At 40.3% G+C, this 19,751-nt stretch overlaps 1 protein-coding gene across 3 annotated transcripts in view; it reads right to left on the reverse strand.

Annotated features, from left to right (window-relative positions):
- The window catches only part of BRSK2 (BR serine/threonine kinase 2), a 321,793-nt gene that overhangs the window by 29,556 nt on the left and 272,486 nt on the right, over positions 1 to 19,751 (reverse strand). For all 3 annotated transcript variants that reach the window (XM_061999607.1, XM_061999606.1, XM_061999605.1), the window contains exons 12-13: positions 17,356 to 17,506; positions 3,604 to 3,664 (exon numbers count right to left, since the gene is read on the reverse strand). In XM_061999607.1, the coding sequence (XP_061855591.1) occupies positions 3,604 to 3,664; positions 17,356 to 17,506 (212 nt within the window). The remainder of the gene's footprint in view (positions 1 to 3,603; positions 3,665 to 17,355; positions 17,507 to 19,751) is intronic.

A 19,751-nucleotide genomic window follows, 5' to 3' on the forward strand; every position in this document is an offset into this window, starting at 1 on the left:
AAAAACAAAACAAAACAAAACAAAAAAAACAACAAAATGAAAGAAAGTAACAAAAAAAAAAAGAAGAGAGAAATGCCATCTCTCTGGGATTGTTCTGATTGCCCTGCAGTGAGAGAAGCACGATGCTGTAGGGAGGTGAGGAAGGGGAAGAAGATCCACTCAAGCCACAGACAAATTGAGATGTGCCAAGAATGGGACCACCTCTTTCAGCTCCAAGTGCCCATATGCAAAACCAGCAGAGAGATGAAACTCAAAACAGGTGTGTGATACATACGGAGTGGTAGGCGATACACACAGGTTACTGCACACACCAGTCAGAACCTCTTTCCTTCCTCTTTACCCCTGCCTCTGGCTAATGCACCCCAGGTTGCAGCCATTCATTGCAGAAAGAGGGGAAAAAAGGAGAGTGATGTCACATGGGCATCCCTTCTCCTCCCTGGCCTGGAAGGTTAAACCTCTCAGCATTCACTTAGAGGCTTTGGAGCACACACCACCATGAGAAAAAGATGAACTCAAATTGGTGTTTGGTTTGTGAACGACTACGGTAAAAATTTCAAAGAGGCCTGGCAAATTTGTTTATCTGGGAAGACATGATACTTCCCATCAGACTTTATGCTTCTCCTGCAACATCCCTCATATAGCATTGAGAGACAGTTAGATAATCAGAATTTCTGTCATAAAGTCACAGCAATATTTGCCATTAAGTCCCAATTCTATGGAAGGGAGTGGGCTGAGCCATTGTTTTGTAAGATATAGTTTAAAAAGAAAAGGACAATCAAAGTTCATAATCCATCACTAAGTTAGCAAAATGGGATTATAATTTTTTTTCCCCCCCCAAACAAGAACATTTACACACATTAAAGGCATTTTTGGAAACCAGTCGTATGTCAACAGGAAACAGCAATACATAGACAGAAGCCTTTTAAAGGGATATTAGCAAGATCAAAAAAAAAAAAAATCACATTTAAACCAAAATTAATGTCCTTACAAAATATTGTTGTTAACACCTTAGATTACAAGAACTGTCAGAATTGTGAAAATAGAAATCACTATGCAAGATCTTCAGCTTTCATTTGTTCTCAGAGTCTGACTTCTATAAATTATTACCTATTATAAATTATGTATCACCACTACTACTATTATTATTATTATTATTATTACTACTACTACTACTACTACTGACTCTTAACACCTAAAAGCTGTAATCAAGCACTATCCAGACATACCATGTACAGATAATCATGCCTCAAATCTCAGTCCCAGGTAAGCATACTCACTACTGAGTTTACTTTCTGGTTTTGATGGTTTAGCACAATGTTACCATATTTTAAAAACTGCAGAAATATATTTACTAAAATTGTTTACATCAAAGTGTTGTAATTAGTTTAAAGAATTTGGGATTAGGTCACCAAAATTAACAGAAAATCACTACATTAAAAGATTTGTATTATTACTTGGATTGTGAAGTTAAACTAAAGTCTGCCATGTTGGTAAATTCTGGTCACCAATGAAAAAGGAAGGGGAAAAGATGGGGAAAGTGGTTAACTTATGGAAGTCACTATCAGCATCTGAATAGTAACCATTTTCAAATGACACCAATGGACAAAAGTCAAGAACTATTGATTGCCAATGTTTCCTTGCAATTTTTGTATCTTATGTGCATGATAGTTTGAGCAGCAAATTGAAAGAAATGAAGTAAAATTCAGCTCCCACTTAAACCATTAAGAATCTGAAGGGGCACCATTAATTATTACATTTTTAACAAAGAAATACAATTATATGATTCAGTCTATATTTCAGCTGGTGTAATGAGGAACACCATTAGCAAGCTCTTGTGAGGAATAAGAACTCTCAGTTGCTGTGGAATTTGATTCCTCATGAAACTGAACCTAAGTAGAGCATATAGTGAAATGTGTACTGTGCTTTTTAAAGTGTGTTCTGTTTCAATAATCTAAGGTGCTATTAGATGCATAAGTAAGGATGTTTAAAAAGATATGATTTATATTCCACATTTCCTTTTAGGCCTCAAATTTGACTCTCCTTAATATCACTATGATCTGCTGAAAATACCACCAGGTTACTAAATCCCTTTGAAGACTACTTAATGAAATGCCTATTAAGTAATAATGGCAAGATACAGCAACTATGGAACAGATTCTGTCATCCTTGTTCTTCCATGTAGTCCTACTGAGATGTCAGAAATTGATCCCAAGAGATCAATTGATGATATCCAAACTTAAGTTTGCTGCACTGGATGCTTATTTTGTGCACATAACTGTTTTTATGCTCTTTTTTCAGTACATTTTGCAGTGGCATAAAAGTTCTCAGACCTCTGCTTCATTCCACTGATATCCAGGAGTTCCAGTGCAGAAAGAAGGTAATGAGTCTTCACTGATCCCTGGGACGTTACAGATGCAAAGGAGATCACAAAACATTTATGCCAGTTGCAAAAAAGAGTAACAATTGATATGAACCCAGAACATGTTTCAGAAAACAGTTCCACTTAAGCAAGGAGTGGGAAGCTTTACTAGCTTAGAAACTTAGACTCGATATTGTGTCTTTATGCATAAGAATTACACACAATGTTACTGGGGAATTACAGTTTTAAATACTTGGAATACTGATGTTATTTTTATGTACCTAAGTGTAGGTCCATAGGCATGGCCATATCCTAATACATGGAATATAGCCAAGGGAGGATGGTATCATCTCATGAAGACACAAAAGTATGTAGAAGTCCTCCAAAAACTCTGGGCCAGACAATTAGGCAAGATGGGTTGCTAGAGCCCTACAGACTTTTTGATGACTTTCAGACTTCTGTAAGGACTGCAGTCTTGAAGACACTAAGCTGATCTTGTCAGACACTGGGAATATTCACTCCTATCCTTAAGGAAGTTACCATGTAGAGGGAGGCCTCTGTCCCTGCACGCAGAAATTGCAATAACTTTGCAACAGATGGACTATATCAAGCATATTTTGTACTAGATGAGTATCAGTATTCCCTGAGCATTGGTATTTAGTTGATTGTATATTGAATAAGGGTATGTGAATGTGCCTTATTTATAGGAGTTTGGTTGTTCTTTTCTCATCTTGATTAGTCAGCTTCTTCCTTTCTTCTTAAATTTGTTAGTGCTCAAACTTGTATATTTATTTTTCTCTGACTTTCTAATAGAAGCTATTCCAAGGCAAAGAGAAACAAGCTGGTTGTAGCCAGCATTGTTTAGTGCTCTGCTGTGACCTGGTTGAAGATAGCTGTGAAATGGTTCCTGTTATTTGGTCTGAAACCACATTGCATACAGACCTCAGCTGGATATGGCAGTACTTAATCATTGCAACGTTACTCTATGTGCTTATGAGACTGAAAAAGGGCAGGGGCACAGTGAGATCCTTGCTAACAGTGCAGGGACATGTATGAGAAATTCTCTGCTTGTATTTGTAAATAAGATTTCCCTCACCATCCATAAACATTTCTGAGCTGCCAAGGTAAAAAAAAAAACTAAACCATCCCAGCTAAGAGCCACAGCTCTGCAGCAACAGATGTCGAAAAGCATCAAGCGTGTGTGAGTGAATTGGACCAACAGATCTTGAAGCAGCACCACTTACCCTTGGACTGCTGAGAGGACTGGTGGAGAGCCCAGATGATGCTCCGCTGATTGACCGAGACCTGGATGGACACAATAAGAAAAACAGCCCTCAGAAAACTTACATAAGTAATAGCCCTGAACACCAGCCACCACAGGCACAGGCATGAAGTGAGAGGAGGAGGGAGGCTGTCACTGGAAAAGCACATAACTCTTTCACTGCTGTCACATTTTTCAGTTGCCCCACCCTCAGAACACAGAAATGCTGGTGCTTAGGGAGGATGCTATAACCACTTTTCATTAAGGGAGTTGCTACCTTCTTCCTGGTCATCAGGCACATGGAAGCTACTACACCTGACCTGTGCAAGCTGAACTGCTGAAATAAAAAACGACTGTCAAGACATTCACATTGGTGCTGGGAATACTCTTCTCTGCAGCACTGGTGGGCACAGAATGGGACGTTCTCTGTCAAGAGCAACACGGAAAGCAGTGTGGGTGCAAGGCACAAAGCCAGGCGATTCTTCCAGATATGAAGTAAAAGCCCAGGCACACAATTGTTTCCTACGTGATGACTTCCAAATGAAATCAAAGCTCACATTGGCTTTACCCCTTCCAGCTTCTTGCTAGTGAATTTTACATCTCTGCTCTCCAAGTAAGATTTCATGTTGTTGCATTAAAGAAGCCAGGTCTTCCCTACAGGATAATAAGGTCTGCTGTTGCTGATGACTTTACTAATATCAAGACAAGAGCCCAAGTGTGCTCAAAGAGGCCAGTCAAAGGAAAATAAACCGTCCTTTTATTTGCTGACAAGGTCACTCATACTATAATACATCTATGCTCTCCAGCAAAGGACATCTATGAAAAATGTCAGCTGTAGATAATATAACATACAAATATGCTATGCACGCTAAATGTGCTGAAAGGGCAGACAGGCCAAATGCCCAGACATTTCAGCAGCAGAAGTTTCCAGGAGGGCCGCCCAGCAGGAAAAAAGAACCATCCATGTGATTGTTAATGAGTGAGCCCCAGAGGCAGCTGTTTTCTATCCTTTTTCAATCGGAAGAAAATTGTTTTGAAGGCTGAAACATTGGGTAGGAAAGGACTTGGCTAAGGACCTAGTTGTTCAACAACCACCATGCAACATGTCAATATAGCAAACCTACTGGTGTTTTACCTATAGTAAGAGCCACAAAAGCAATTACTTGCCATAAGATAACATGAAAAGGTGAAATCCTGCAGATGCCTGGAAAACGGGAGTGCATGCATGTATGTGTATGCTTTGTGCCTTTGTGTGTGTGTACACAAAAGTTTACTTAAAATTGATACAGGTCAGATAGTTAATATCAGCTCATACATAGGAGAATATAACCCAAATTTAGAACATAAACTGTCTCACTTTATTCTCTTCTACTCATAGAAGAATGAAACAACCCCCTCACTCCTCCAGTTTCTAAAATCTTCTCCCAGACATATATGGCTAAATAAATTTGGGTAGTAGAATTATTAAAAAATAGGGCACGTGCATCAGAGGATGTATTTCCAAGGAAAGAGTAAGCTACAACTGAATGCAATGGTAGGCCTGGTTTCCTCTATTTGTATCCTCTGCACAGACTAATCATTGGTGGTTTTCTTTGCATTTCATTGCAGTTTGTCTGTCACAGTAAGTAGGTGAAACCCAGAAGCCCAGTCTCAGCATGCCCTTCTGCCAGATTAATTCTAAATTTGCATAATGAAAATCTAGGGCACTTGTTCTATGCAGAAGCCCTCCACTTTGGTTTTGTCTTGTACCATGATGCAGTCTGCCCATCACAGTGCAGCAGTCAAAAACTAGAAGCTCAGTCTTGGCATTCTTTCGCACTAGATTAAACCTGAATTTGTATCATCAAGATCTGGGGCACTCAAAAAGGTTTATGCAAAGTAATGTTAAGTGGAGAACTGTCTGCTCCACTTTTGAAAGGCAATTTTTTGTGCCTTTCCTGTAACTGAAGTAGCTGAGCACAGCACAGATATGTTGTGCACATGAGAAGTCCACTTAGTTGAAACCTTCCTTGCATGAGTCATCATGAAAAGCTTCTTCCAAAATATAGATGACAAGAGGAGTCTATAGATTATCTTGGACAAATGTGGAAGGCATTTAGGTGCCCAGAGATGCAGCTGAACACCTACCTACTTAGGAGTTAAACTCCTGCTAAGAGATGTTCCCACTAACTGAATTGTGGTGAATACCTCTCTGACACTCACCTGAATTCCAGGATACTTGATTAAAACTTCCAATCAGCTATTTCCTTTTTGCAATCAGGTGTTTTGAACAGTCCTAAATTCTCCCCTCCCCATCTCATTGCCTCCTATTTTTCAACAGAAAATCACACGCACAGAGGGCAAGACAGGGCAGGCCCCACCTCCCAACACCCAACTCCTTATTGGAAGCAATATTTGAAAAAGAGTTGTTGGGCACTGTGTTTTCATCCAGCCTAGGAGCCTGAGGTAGGGGACAGAAGAGAGAGTTAGTGTGAAATCTTCCTGGGAATGCATTCAGTATCCACATGATTGCCATTGAATAAGCTTTATTTCTGCTGCTGATTTACATGCAAGAAGTAAAATAGGCCCTACAGAAAGTTTTAGTTTGTCCACCCTGGAAATGGTATATAGGAGCAGTGGAAACAGTTAAAAATATCCTGGGTTAAGTGTTGAGGTGAAAACTGTACATTTTCAAACTTTTTCCCTTTACCAGAGAGTGCTGGTATGGGATATGACACTCAGATTGAGAAGATCTTCTTTCAATATTCTTTAATTTAATATATATCCCATAATTTACCTTTTCAAATGGAACACAAGTCCCAAGCTGGCTATGAAAACTCAGTAGAGTGGCAGGTTCTGTGCTCCAGTACAAAAATGCTAACAGGCAAAAATGACAGATTTGTCCCTCCCATCAAGATCACGTTAGCTGCAAAATGCTGGAATTCAGGTTTTAAAAAACCCCACCACATGCACTGCTCCTGTATCTCAGAGTCAGGTGGACACAACTGGGACAGGGCTAAAAGTAACGAAAACATTGCATTATGCTGAAATGCTGTAATGAAAGGACAGAGAGAGTTTAAATTTTTATCTCTCTCGGCAGAAAATGAAGGTATGAGGCCCTACAGGCAGCACATGAGTATGGCAGACCCTCGATGATCTTATGAGAAAAATTCAAAAATCACCTTACCTCTATGGCTATAAACTAAGTTTATTTAGTGGGAATGGGTAATCTCTATTAGTGAGTAACCTCCTAAGATTCTCTGCAAGCATTAAATGTCACTGGACATTTAGATTTAGAGACCCAAGGTGAGACTTTTTAGTCCCTTCCAAAGTGACAGAGTTGTTCTGCTGATCCTGAAGAGAGGAATTGAAAAAAACCCAACCCTGAGGGAACTAGACTCAAGGTTTAGGAGGGGAAGATGTGGTGGACACTCTACACATAGGGTGAACACTGAATCTAATGCAGGCTACTCCTCCCATCTCATAGATTGACAATAATCTGGAGACATCTGAGCTATGAAAGAGAGAGGCCAAAGACTGAAACGAAATGTCCATGTGTGTGCTGTAGTTTGTAGCTGTGATGATTTTATACCTTATTCCATATATGTGATACTTCAAAGTATCAAAGTTAAACAGTCCTTTGATTAAAAGTCCTTTGTTTTAAAGTAATTGTTTACTTGTTTCAGCCAGCTGCCATCAAAGAGGAAGCCATGTGAAGCCCAATTCATGTTTGTCTCTTATTGGTGAAACTGAGGAGCCAGAATCTGGTTTCCAGTTGTTTTCAAAGAACTGCAGAATTTCATGTGATCTGTAAGAGGTGAAGGGCTAAAGCCTCACACTGCTGAGATGCAGGCAGAGAGAAATACAAGTTGGAAAAGGGTAGCTGACCTACGTGTACAGCACATGTACAGAGCACCTCTATGTAGCCCTTCACTCAGAGTAATTTTCAAATGCTTTAAACAGTCCATCTACACACCAGTAGAGTATAAAGGCTTCACAGCCAGTATCAAACCTTTGGGCCAGATTTGGCATTTATTTCTTCTTTCAATAAACATCTTGCAGAATTTTTTCTTATAATTGGAGGGGAGTTTTGGTAGCTTTTTGCAGTCCCAGCAGAACTTGCTTTCATAGCACAGTTTTACCAGGATGCTGAATACAGCCTTGCAACTGGTTGAGCTAGAGCCATGCTTCCAAGAAGGAGAGCCTGCAGCAGGCATGCAACATGCAGTAATGCATCAGACTTGTGTCCCTGGGTGAAATGCCTTAGAAATTTTAAATTGTTTTGATTCCATGTATAGTTTTGAACATTATTTCCAAAATATCCAGCCAACCTCTTATTTGCTTCAAGCATAAATTGGGTGGAATTTGATACTCCTCTTTGCTTGCTCACTCAAATAAAACCAAAAAATTCTATTTTTCAGGCTATAAAAGCCTGAAAATTATTTGAATTAATATGCAATAGGTAAGCCAGTCAGGCATTGTGTGATACCACATTTCATCAGTATTACTCTTGGGTGTTGAAGAGATACAAACTGTGCTTTCTTGCTCCCTGACCTAGGGAATATGAATAGAATACCTTTGATCTTCCACTGTCTTACAGTCCCAACTGTGCAAGTAAGACTAACTACAGTAGCTCTTACTGGAAATACTTATGCTTAAGTCAGAAGGTCTACTCATGGTAATAACTGCTTGTAAGATGAAGCCATAAACAAAGTACAGTGACAGGACCTAAGGTGTTGGTAACACACCTCTTCTCCCTTTCAGCACATGCAGAGGGTGATGTTGAACAGCATCACCTTCCTTAATTGGCCAATTATACTAAAGTTCCATTTATAAATGGTTTAGAAGGAATTAATAAATAGTAAAGCATGCTACAGACATGAGAGGTAAATGTTGCTGCTGCTAATTAGCTTTCTCAATATGTATTCTCTCCATAAGCTTTTGCTGTAATCTGTAGTGATCTATTACAATGTTTTTATGAAATCATTTATTAATAAAATATTCTCCTTCTGTTAAGTATTTGTCAATGGAATGTTAATTTGAAGCACAATTGCATTCCTAGTTGTACCTATATCCTCTTTGTTGAAAATAAAGAACTTTTCTAGATATATCTGTCTCTAGGGCCATCTGTTCACCTCTTGTGAAAACATATACTAAAAAAGAGAGGGAATTCCCAGCATTTTTTTAATAACATGGATGGGATTCATCTTAATCTCAAAAAAAAAAAAAAAAGGGAGAAAATAAAGATGAATTAGGATCAAAATTAACTGGAGGGTACCAAACAGATACAAAAAATGGTAACAAAGAAGGGACCTTCATTCTCAGAAGGTATCCTGGTACCTGCACAATGTCTGAGGATAGTTCTCTGTGCTCACAGACATTGAAACATAGAGACAAACAAGAGAAGAGAAAGGAATGTAAAAGTAAATTATGTGGAGTGTGGCTCCAACATAAAAGCACACAAACACACACAAAAGCACCAAAAATGCTTCTTCCCACATCTCTCTCTCTCCCTGTGGCAAAGCCTCATTCACTGAAGTGTATCAGCCTGTATTGTGTTTGTAAAGTGCAAATGAAAAGTTTCTCTACAAGATAAAACAGGTCCAGTAACAGGAATAATCCAAAACTAGAGCTTACCCCAATGGATCAGCACTCGCCATCCTCGGAAAGGGAAAATGAAGAGAGAGAGAGAAAAAAAAAAAGAGAGAGAGAGGGGGATGTGGAGGCAGGTGGAGAGAAGAGTAGGAAAAGCAAAGTGAAACACTGTTCAAAGAACTGAATGGTCACAATTATTGCCACCGGTGCCTAATGTCTTTAGAGACCAGGAACACAAGGGGGACAGTTCAATTTACCAGAAAACAACTTTTGTCCTGCTCACAACATTGCAGACACATCCAACTTTGGCACTGGGGAATATAGAGAGGGACATACTAAGGCTGTAAAAAAAATTCCCAGACCAATCCCAATTAAAGCAGTCAGCAGAGCAATGGGGTTTTTATTTCATGTTGCATTTCTTTTCTGCCTCTTAAATAAGGCATAGTTATATCAGAGTGTTATCAAGGAAATTGTTCTTTTTGTCCTCAGTTTGCTCAGTGTAGTGTCCCTCTGTCCCCCAAGCTGGCCTGGTAAAGAGTACTTTTTTTTCTGACACGAACGAACTGTGAAACATATTGGTTATTAAAGCATGCATTTCTGAGCCAGCTTGGGAGCCCAGGGTACAAGATCATAGCTCAAGCTGTGAATCTGCTTTGATACTGGTTTATTAGTCATGATGGTCTTATAGTCAGGAATTCAGATCAGCTAGAACATATCAGCTCAGCAACCTGGCACTTATCTCTGTGGATGCCATCTTGTGCTCCGCGATCTCATTTTTCATTTAAAATAAATTCAGTCTCTAGGTCTTAAAGGTTGCAAAGAAAATCTTTCAAATGTGAATAGAGAATAAATCAATGCTGTGCTGAAAAGAGTCTGAAACAGCAGCTCTGAAAGCAGAATGAATCTTTGGCATGCTGACTTTGAAGCCTAGTGACAATCAAAAACTTCAGTGTTCTTTATTTTTCACTACTAACCAAAGTAAAAAAAGAATAGTGAGGTAAAAAGTTTTCAGGGGTGCAGATAAGCAAACGCAGGAAAGTGTCACCACCTTTTCGTATTAACAAAGATTAGATTATAAATTTTAAAAAATCAGATTTTCAAGCCATATGATTTTCAAATTGGGTGCAGAGGGTTTGGTTTGTTTTTTTTCCTCTCTGTCTCTTTCTCTCTCTCATTCTCTCCATTTTCAATAACAGGCTCCCAAGCTGCCAGAGCTACCTCTGGCGGGGTGAGTAAAATCCATTCTCCACAAGACAGTCACCAACAGAAATGCCAAATTTAATATATGCCCAGTAGATTTCACAGTGTAGTGCTCAGTGCAACTAGCCATGCTTCCGGTTACACCAACATTGCAAACACCAGGCTGGGCAGCGCAAGGCAACTCTGACAAAAGGTAAAACCAAAACATACTTAGAAGAGAAAGGAAAAGCTGTCGTGCTACGCATTAAAAGAGAAGTGGAAAGAAGCATTATAGAAAGGTTTTTTTTAATGTGTTTGAGTGACACTCCATCTGTATTTTGTCCTGGAGTGCAAATTTGGGTAAGATCTAATTCATATATACACAAACACATATATATGTATATATTTAAGGACAAAGACAGTCCTTAATTGTACCTGTACAACTCTATCTACAGTGATGTGACTGAGAAGAGCAAATTGACACCCGTTGTATATTTGTACAGAAAATACACCCATATTCACACATGCAGGATATTATCATGTAAATAGAATGGGTGCAAGAAGGTGGATTAATTTTTCTTTCAAGTCATTTTCCCAACAGGGAAGGCACTGAAGAGGTTAACAAAGAGAATGGAAAGCAAATTGACAATAGGGAAAAGGAAAAGGGAAATGAGGTTTTAGAAAAATGAACAACCCCAGGACACAATAGACCCAGAAGCGCAGACATGTGCATTCCCTACAATACTGAAGCAAGTGAACTACGGAGCTGCAGCAACCCAGATACAGAAGAAGAGAAGCACTGAAAGAGGGGGTGAAAGAAAGTCAGAAAGAAAGAAAAAGAAAAAGAAAGGGACAGTGGCCTCAGCTACTAAGACAACCATGTGCATCTAGAGGGAAGGGACCCTTAAAGATGCAGTATTCCTTTAAAAAAAGACATCATAAAGTAGGATAATTAAACATTGGCCAAAATTTTAATGGCCACCATGATTAGCTAGCCCCATTTTGCTGGGGTTCTCTTTGCTGCCTATCCTTTCCTTTCATTTGGCTGTGCGCAGATCCAGAATCCAGGTCCTCTTATTTTCCCACCACTGGAGTCCTTCGTCCTAACTCCTAGAAGTGCAAGGGAGGTAAGACCACAGCAAACCTGATCCTCCAAAAATCAGCCTGGTCCTTCAGTGAGAAGGACACTGGGTGATCCTTGTGCAGTGCTCTAAACTTCTCCTTTTGTACTCTGGAAAATATCACCTGTTAGAACATGAAATGTCCATGTGTATTTAAGAAATTCCCCCAGCACTTCCTGAAAGGTAATTGCCTCTGCTCCTAACACAGCTGTAGCAGCTGCTAGAAGAGAGAGAGACAATGAATGGCACTGGGAACATCTGCTGAAAGACCCTTCTCCTGTCACAATTAACACTTCTGCACTTCTCTTATCAGACCAGACTTTCAATTCCTGTGGAAATGCTCATTTCTGATGTAATTTCAGACTAACTTTTAATGCAGGAAGTTCCACGTGATCAAGAACACAACTTATGTACAGTGGGAATCTAAGAAAGGAATGGGAAATTCTGTGTTTATGGTAAGGGCCCAGGAAAGCCCAGCCAATAAAGGCTGTAAAACCACTGCTTGTGCATGGCTGTGAAACTTAGAGGTTTCTAACAGTGCGGGTCCAATGCTTGTTCCCGTCTTGGCATCTTAAAGAGGGTGCTTTACACACCACATGAGGCACAATATCTCTTGCACATGCACGATGTTCTTCACTGTAGCAGGCTCAAGACTTGAAACACTGCTCACAAAGGACTGCCTCATCCTGCAAAAGGCTAAAATGGGGGCTATCCTCACACATCCTGCAAATCTCCTGAGGCTTACAGGCCACTTTTATCTTAAAATAGAAAGGTTTCTATTAAAAGGGGAAATAGAAAGAAGAATGGTTTGGAAGTCAACAGATTCCTTTAAGGAACCCACTACTTCCCCCTCTTTAAATCATATGGAACACTCCTAAACTTTGGGTAAGCTCACCATTTGTCCAAAACATATAAAGATTACATTTTGATGATGAATTTGCCGTTGAGATGCCAGCTTTTAACATGAGAGAAAAATTCACTTCCTCTGAGACTGAAATTTTAGGAACAACACATCCACTAAAAACCCTCCCAAAAGTCTCAACTTTTTTTTGGTTCACGGGCCCACATGAGTACACTTAAACTCCTTAAATCTGGTGGCCTGCCCATCTTCCTTTATACCCCTGTTCTCAGTAGGAAGTTATTTGTTTTGTTACTCTTCACCATCTGTTTCTTAAACTGTTACTAGATCGGGATCATCCTCCAAAAAAGTCTGTCTTCAGTTGTCTGTTTCTCGGGTGTTCTCTGATGCAGTCAGGGTAGTCTTAAGGAGTTTTCCTCCAGGCACCTAGTATTTTGCTCCGTCAGACAGGATTTTCTAAGTTTCCTACCATTGCTGTCAGTGACTCAGTTGTGCTGCTGTTTCTAGTTCTGGGATTGCAGTACTCTGGGCTTTCCTGGTGTTTTAAATTCCAATTCTTCCCAAAGCAGTCCTCTTCTAGCAAATACTTCTTCTATCCTGCGCATCCTTACTCATGGCAGGACTGAACCAGAAGTAGTACTAAGATGAAATTTTAGTGGGGAAAGCATTAGTACAGTCATAGGCTGCACTGGGGATAGCCTCAAATGAATGGTACTGTACAAATATATATGTAGTGTGGGTCTGTAAATATCCCATGCTTTTTGTTTCTCTATAAAGAGAGAACAGCTATGTCCCCACAAGGAGAAGGTAAGTACTGCATCTTTAAGGTCTCAGCAGTGAGGTAGAGGAGAGGAACATATTGTCAGTGTTTATACCTTTCTTCTTTGTTGAATTTGGGATTGGCTTCAGAGATATCCAGGCTTTTACTGAACATTGTTTTACTATGGCAGGAACAAAGTGAGAAAACAGAGTTACTAGTGTGGACAATTATAAAAGAGAGTCACCTGAAGCAATGCTGGACACCCAGCCCCCCAGCCCATCCTCCCCTTTTTAAACAATGCTCTGAAAAACTTTTACTTTCCAACTATGGCTCAAGCCTAAGCAGTGCTGAAGTTCATTAAATCCCCCCGACTTCTGAGGTCTAAGATGATTTCCCCCACATATACTTGTATACCCTGCTCTCTTTTATCCATTTGCAAAACTCAGGTACCATCTACTTTGTCACATTGTCTGGGGAAAACAGAACATGCCTGAAGGCACAAGTCGCAAATCGCTCATTACTCAGGCTTTTCTAGAAGACCTAAACACTGAGCACAATCTGGGAAAAGGTTAAAATCAGACCATAGAGCCTCTTACAGGAATGCATTTTGCATTCTAATTTGTAGGGTCCATTACCTCTAACTCTCAACTCTCTTCCCTATACTCAATGTATAGAGAAATGCCCTTCTTTAGCATCTTGGGTCTGAATCCCTGAAGCTTACAAGCAAAACTCCCTATGCTTTGCTAAAGGGAAAGCTCTCTGTAATACATTTCACTGGTAATATGCTTCACCATTTCACAAAACACTGCTTCCTAAAGTTAGCTGATCTTTCATGCAAGCTATCCACTTCAGTAACCAGAAGAAAAAGTATAGTTAATGAAGCCCATTTTAGAACAGTTTTTGGACTCGCACCACAGAGCTGCAGAAAATTTCTGGCATATCCTTGAGGGATTCAAGCTCCCATGGAATTCTTTCTAGTCTGTAATTTTGGCACGAGAGATGAATTAGCTGCTTTTAAACTAAGCTCAGAACCTACCTCTTTCCTTTGGACATTTCAATGAAATACTATCTAGTCTGAGAGCTGTGGATACCACAACAGCAGAAGCAATTAAGATGTAATTATGAATCTGCAGTTGACAATTAGCAGGGAAAACCAAGAATTAACAAAACTTAGTCACCAGTTTCAGGGTGGCTGGTGTTTCTGCATACTGGAGAACACTTGGAGAGATCAGCACAAGAATTTCAAGGAGCCTGTAAGCTCAGCAAGCAGCTTTTGTGCCGAGTTCCACTCTTCCATTATGCAAAACGAAGACATCAAAAGACTTTTTCACTTAATACTTGCCCAGCCTGCAGAACTGAAGGCTGACAAGTTTCAAATCTCAGTGGAAAGATATGCCCTTAAGAAAGTCAAGACCAAACACTTGTAGAGTCCCCACATCGTTACCAAAAGCACAATTCATCTCATAGACACATAAACCAGAGGTTATAACATAAATCCCCTTTATGCAAGTGAACTCATCCCTGGGAAAGAGGACAATGGGACTACATCACAAGACACATGGGTGTGCTCTGCCCATTGGTTAGAAGAATATCTCCGTCAACTCAAGAAAGAAGAAATGGCTGTGTCTCTGGATGTCTACACAAGTCACCTCTGTCTAAAAAGGAGACCTGTTTCCATGGTTCACCTTCCTGTCTTCCTGGTATTGTAGGATAAAAGCCCTGACTGATAGTCATCTGTTGAGACCAAAAAAACGTCATTCATAGAAAAGCATCCATCTCTGGGATCTATGCCCTGCTGCTCTAAAATCCACCATCAGTGGGTTGTTTCCTGGAACATAATATGCAACTAGCCATTAAAAATCCCCCACTCTGGGTGGAAGGCACATGTCATTTTGTTCCTGACTGTTCTGACAGATGGTGCCCCATCAGCAATGCATTGTCTCCAGACAGTCCTAGTACAGCGGTGTTCGTTAATGAAGCCAGTTCACGTTATAAACGACTCTGCTGCCAGCAACACAAAATGTGCCGTTGTCATCTGTGGATGGGGATGGTATGAATTATGGAAGCTCACACAATGAGTAGAATAACATCTTCCCTTTAATCCCTTCCAAAACAAGCACTACCAAACCCGTCATCATCAATCATGGTGTTATTGCATCCCTTTCTCCACCCTTAAATCACACCTTTATGTCCAGCAATGAGTTGTGGTGTTCACTGCCCTCTACCTTTTTTGTGCCTAGTAGGTTTCACTTCCTCCTTAAGCCAAAGCTCTTCTTTACTGCTATGAAGCCTGGATATGTCTCTGCTCTGAACTCATCTCAGACTTTTTGACTTCAGTTATTTCCTCATGTGCAGACTTGAGTGAGACATTTAAAAGTAAAAGAAATACTTTGGACAGCAAGACACAGCTTGGCCTTTTCAGGCTTATGAACCTGAAGTCAAGGCTGAGAGGGAAGAGGAAAGATTTCAGCTCTCAGAAAACTTTGGGATCAATTTCATGCTTCCTATTTGTTCTGTCAAGTTGGACACTTACTGTAAACAGCTGCTGACTACTGGGACTCACCCAAAGCAGCCTTGTGGTAGGGGGAAAGAGATTCATCTCTGTCTGGCTCTTCATGGCCCATAAAATCTACCAGCCACCAGAACGAACACTGAAAACTGAATATGGAGTGAGCAACTGTTTGCCAGTGTTGTGTCTGTTCTTATTGCTTTGAGGCCTATGACCAACACTGAACACACCTTGTCCTGAACACTTCCTTTGCCCAGATCTCACACCAATGCAAATTACATCCATGACAGGGTTTCCAACCTACACTACAATGAAAAGTCTTTATGGTGGTGTATCTCAAGGACATATATCCAGTCTGAAGTAAGTCCTAGCAGAGATTCTAGAAATCACCACTTTTTCCTCACTGTAGATGGAACTGTAACAGTTGCCAATAAAATTTTCCAGAAATTCTAGAGGCCTCTGGATATTATTTAATGTTCTTCACCCAGTTCTCAGTCAGCAAAAGATGTTTCTGGGCACAGTAGGCTTTTTTTAAGCAGATCTTAAGAGTTGAACCAAAAAAAATCAAATTGTAAAGCTAAAACAGAAATTACAGCATCATCATCACCATATATATGAAATGTTCTTTTATGTTGCTCGTGTGACTCCAAACACATGTGCTTTTCTTAAGCTAGTCATAGGGACAGAGGAAGTAACTTCCACAGCTCCCTGACTCTCCCAGAATCTGACTTGAGAAGACACTGTTCTCCTCTGTTGTTTCTCCACAAGACTGACACTTTGATAGAGAAGAGGCAAAACTATATTTATTCCTTCCCTTTACAGACATGTGGTAATTTGTGTGGGTCATAGAATCATAGAATCACAGAATGGTAGGGGTTGGAAGGGACCTTTAGAGATCACCTAGTCCAACCCCCCTGCAGAAGCAGGTCCACCTAGATCAGGTCGCATAGGAACATGTCCAGGTGGGTCTTGAAGACCTCCAAGGAAGGAGACTCCTCAACCCCTCTGGGCAGCCTGTTCCACTGCTCCCTCACTCTCACAGTAAAATATATTTTTTTTATATTTAAGTGGAACTTTTTGTGTTCCGGCTTCATCCCATTACCCCTTGTCCTGTTGCTAGCTAGGTCAGATGCATGCTGGCTCTGACAGCACATTTTAGAGACATCTACATATGTTTGGGCAGAGCTTTCCAGAGTCAAGCTGTCCTGATGACATGAAGGGTGAGGTTCACCTCATTTAACTTCAGGTCCCTGAAAGCCAGGCACCTAATCCAAGACAGTCATCTAGATTCCCATTGTAGGTTATGGAGACAGAGAGGAACAACCAGAGGGTCATTCATTCCATCTATGATTGCTGGAACAGAGGTGATATGTACCTGAGACCTTCCAAAGCCCTCATCTGTCCTCACTGTCTAGTGTGACAGGCTGTGTCAGAAGCTCAGACCGAATACTATGTTCTCAACAATTAAAAGGAGGTGAGATGAATCTTACCCAGAGGATGTGGTGATTTCCTGAGCAATAGCTGCAAGCCATCAGGACTCTTAAGCCCCTGGCAGGACTTCTGGTCCCGCGTGCATAAACAGTGTTGGCTGCCAGGTCATGTTGCAAATGTGCTTGGAAGTTGTAATGAGTGCTGGCGTGAATATAAAAGCTTTGCAACTCCTTGAGATATGCAACATCAAAGTGGGTAGCAAATACAGACAGGCAGGACTCCTGGGTAAAGGAGAGACCCACCTCTGTCCATGTTGTGCCATTTCAATAGCTCTGCGAGCAGGGACTGGGGAGCCGCCGTCTGTCACGCTGAGAACCTCCATGGACTTGCGCTCAGGCCGCCGCTTGCCATGCCGGTTCAGCATTGGTGAGTCCACACGCTTCCGGGGGGGATCTGTACACAAAGAGAATGCCATCAGCTCCATGCATCTGGGACTTACCTCGCACAGGCTGGTTAAACCCTCTCCCAACAATCTTGTTCTCACATCTCCTCTACAGAGATAGATATCTTTGTGATGGAGATGAACTTTTGCAATCTCTACCTTCCAAGTTTTCAAACATTAAGACATAAGTGGCAATCTGTCTACAGAGAGAAGGAGCACTGCCTTGAATGTACAAGCACTGTAAAATAAAAGTACAATTACACCATAGCTTGCAGAAATTATCTTACAAAGCCAACAACAATAATAACATAGCATAGGCTATAGCACAAGCTGTTAGCCAGAGTACAAGCTATCTAGGGATCCTGTATATGTATTTGGGTTGCTAGAGTCTGTCTTTGATATCCCTGACAGCTAGATTAAATGTGACACAGGGACATGAGTACACTCTGAACTCAAAATTGCATTATCCTCTCAAAACATACCCTTTTTTGCATCCTTAAGATTAGATTACAGGTTTTCCCCACTGCTTTATATTTCTTCTCCTTCAGCATTACAAATTAAACATACTTGTCTACCTGAGATGAATCTCCAATGAGAGCTATCTCTGAGGTCATCATACAGCTTTTACTGCTAGAGTAACTGAAGTGCTTTACATTTTTTTTTTTATTGTGTAACATTTCAATGAGGTATCGAAGTGCTGCTTTCACTTTTCAGAGTGAAAACTGAGGCAATATGAATAAGATATTTAAAGGCATTCATTCCTAAAGGTGCTGACAAACGTTTACTGAGATTCTGAGGAGCACCTAAATTACTATGAAAAGAGTCTTTAGATACCAAACTGTATTGCAGAAACCATTGCATTGCCAAAGCATACACATTTCCATGGTAAAGCAGGCAACCAAATGCAGGCCTGCTGAGATGTTTTATTACTAGCAGGTCTCATGGCATTAAAACAGTAAAAAGGAGGAAGGCAGAAAAAAGAATACAGGAGGAGGATTTTCTTTTCTTTGGTTGAGTTACTTCAGTCCCCTGCCTCTATTTATAGACGCATTTTTTGTTTTAGAGGAGAGTAACCACTTGTAAAAAAAAACATCCTCTACCCCTGCACTTAGCTCACCAGCCCTTAAGGCTCCTTTCTCTGCAAGGATTCTTTTGTAAAACCAGAAATACCCCATTTGACAATTCTACCTCTACCACCCAGTCTGACAGTTTAAATTTTATCATCCCGCTCTCCTCACAATCCTCATCTATGCTTGTTTCTTCCCTTTCTCACATGATGTTTTTCAGAATAAGACATCTTTGAGGCAAAGCTTGTTCTTGAAACAATGAGTTTGAGCAAACATGGTGCAAATGCAAATAGGCTAGTGATAACAACTGACTCCATCACTGTGTAACCCAAGTATTCTTTGCTTAACAGTAATAATGTTCCTCTTAAAAATTAATTAGAAAAAAGTAGCCACTGCATTTCAAACTATGTCCAGCAATAAAAAGAGAGTAGAAAATACAAGCAGGGACAATGACCTCCAGATTAGGAAAAATACACAGTGCATAAAGTTGGGGGAAACCAAAGGGAGATAAACCTAATAATGCAATCATACTGGGTGACTTCAGCTGCACATGTGTAAGTAGTTAAAAGTAACCTAGGACAAAGTTCAGGCATTTCAAACTCTTGCTTCCTCAAGCAAGCTCAAGCAGTAAGAAAGGATTCATCTCACAGGACAACTGATGTTACCAAAAGTGTGACTGGAGCCAAGTAACATACAAAACGACACCGTAATTACATTTGGTATCAACAACTCAGAGTTGATACAAGTTCTGCAGGGAGATATCAGACATTAGAAAGGAAAGATGAAAAATGCAGTTTAAAAGAAAAGAAGAAAATGAAGAAAGAAGTTAACATCAAAAGTATGGAGATGAGACCGCATCAATGTGAGTTAATAATAGAATCTCAACAAGAAAGATGGAAAAAGGCAAGAAAAACATTTTATGGACAGAGATTTTAAAAAGCAATTCGATCCAAATATGTTCAAAACAGAAGACTTTAGCAAATGCAAACTCAGCTAAGTGATACTCAGGCAAGTGAGAGGCCAAATATAAGATGGACATTAAAGGACAGGAAAGAAGAAATCTCAAGAGCAATTAGCTGAAGACATGAATATTACTGTTTTGTACAGCCATCAGAAAGAGAAGCTTGAGAGAAGGACAACAGCCAAAGGGACCATGAAGATATCAACAGAATAACTAAAGAGGAGGATA

The sequence above is a fragment of the Colius striatus genome, chromosome 7, assembly GCF_028858725.1.
Source record: "Colius striatus isolate bColStr4 chromosome 7, bColStr4.1.hap1, whole genome shotgun sequence".
Classification (NCBI taxonomy): Eukaryota; Metazoa; Chordata; class Aves; order Coliiformes; family Coliidae; genus Colius; species Colius striatus.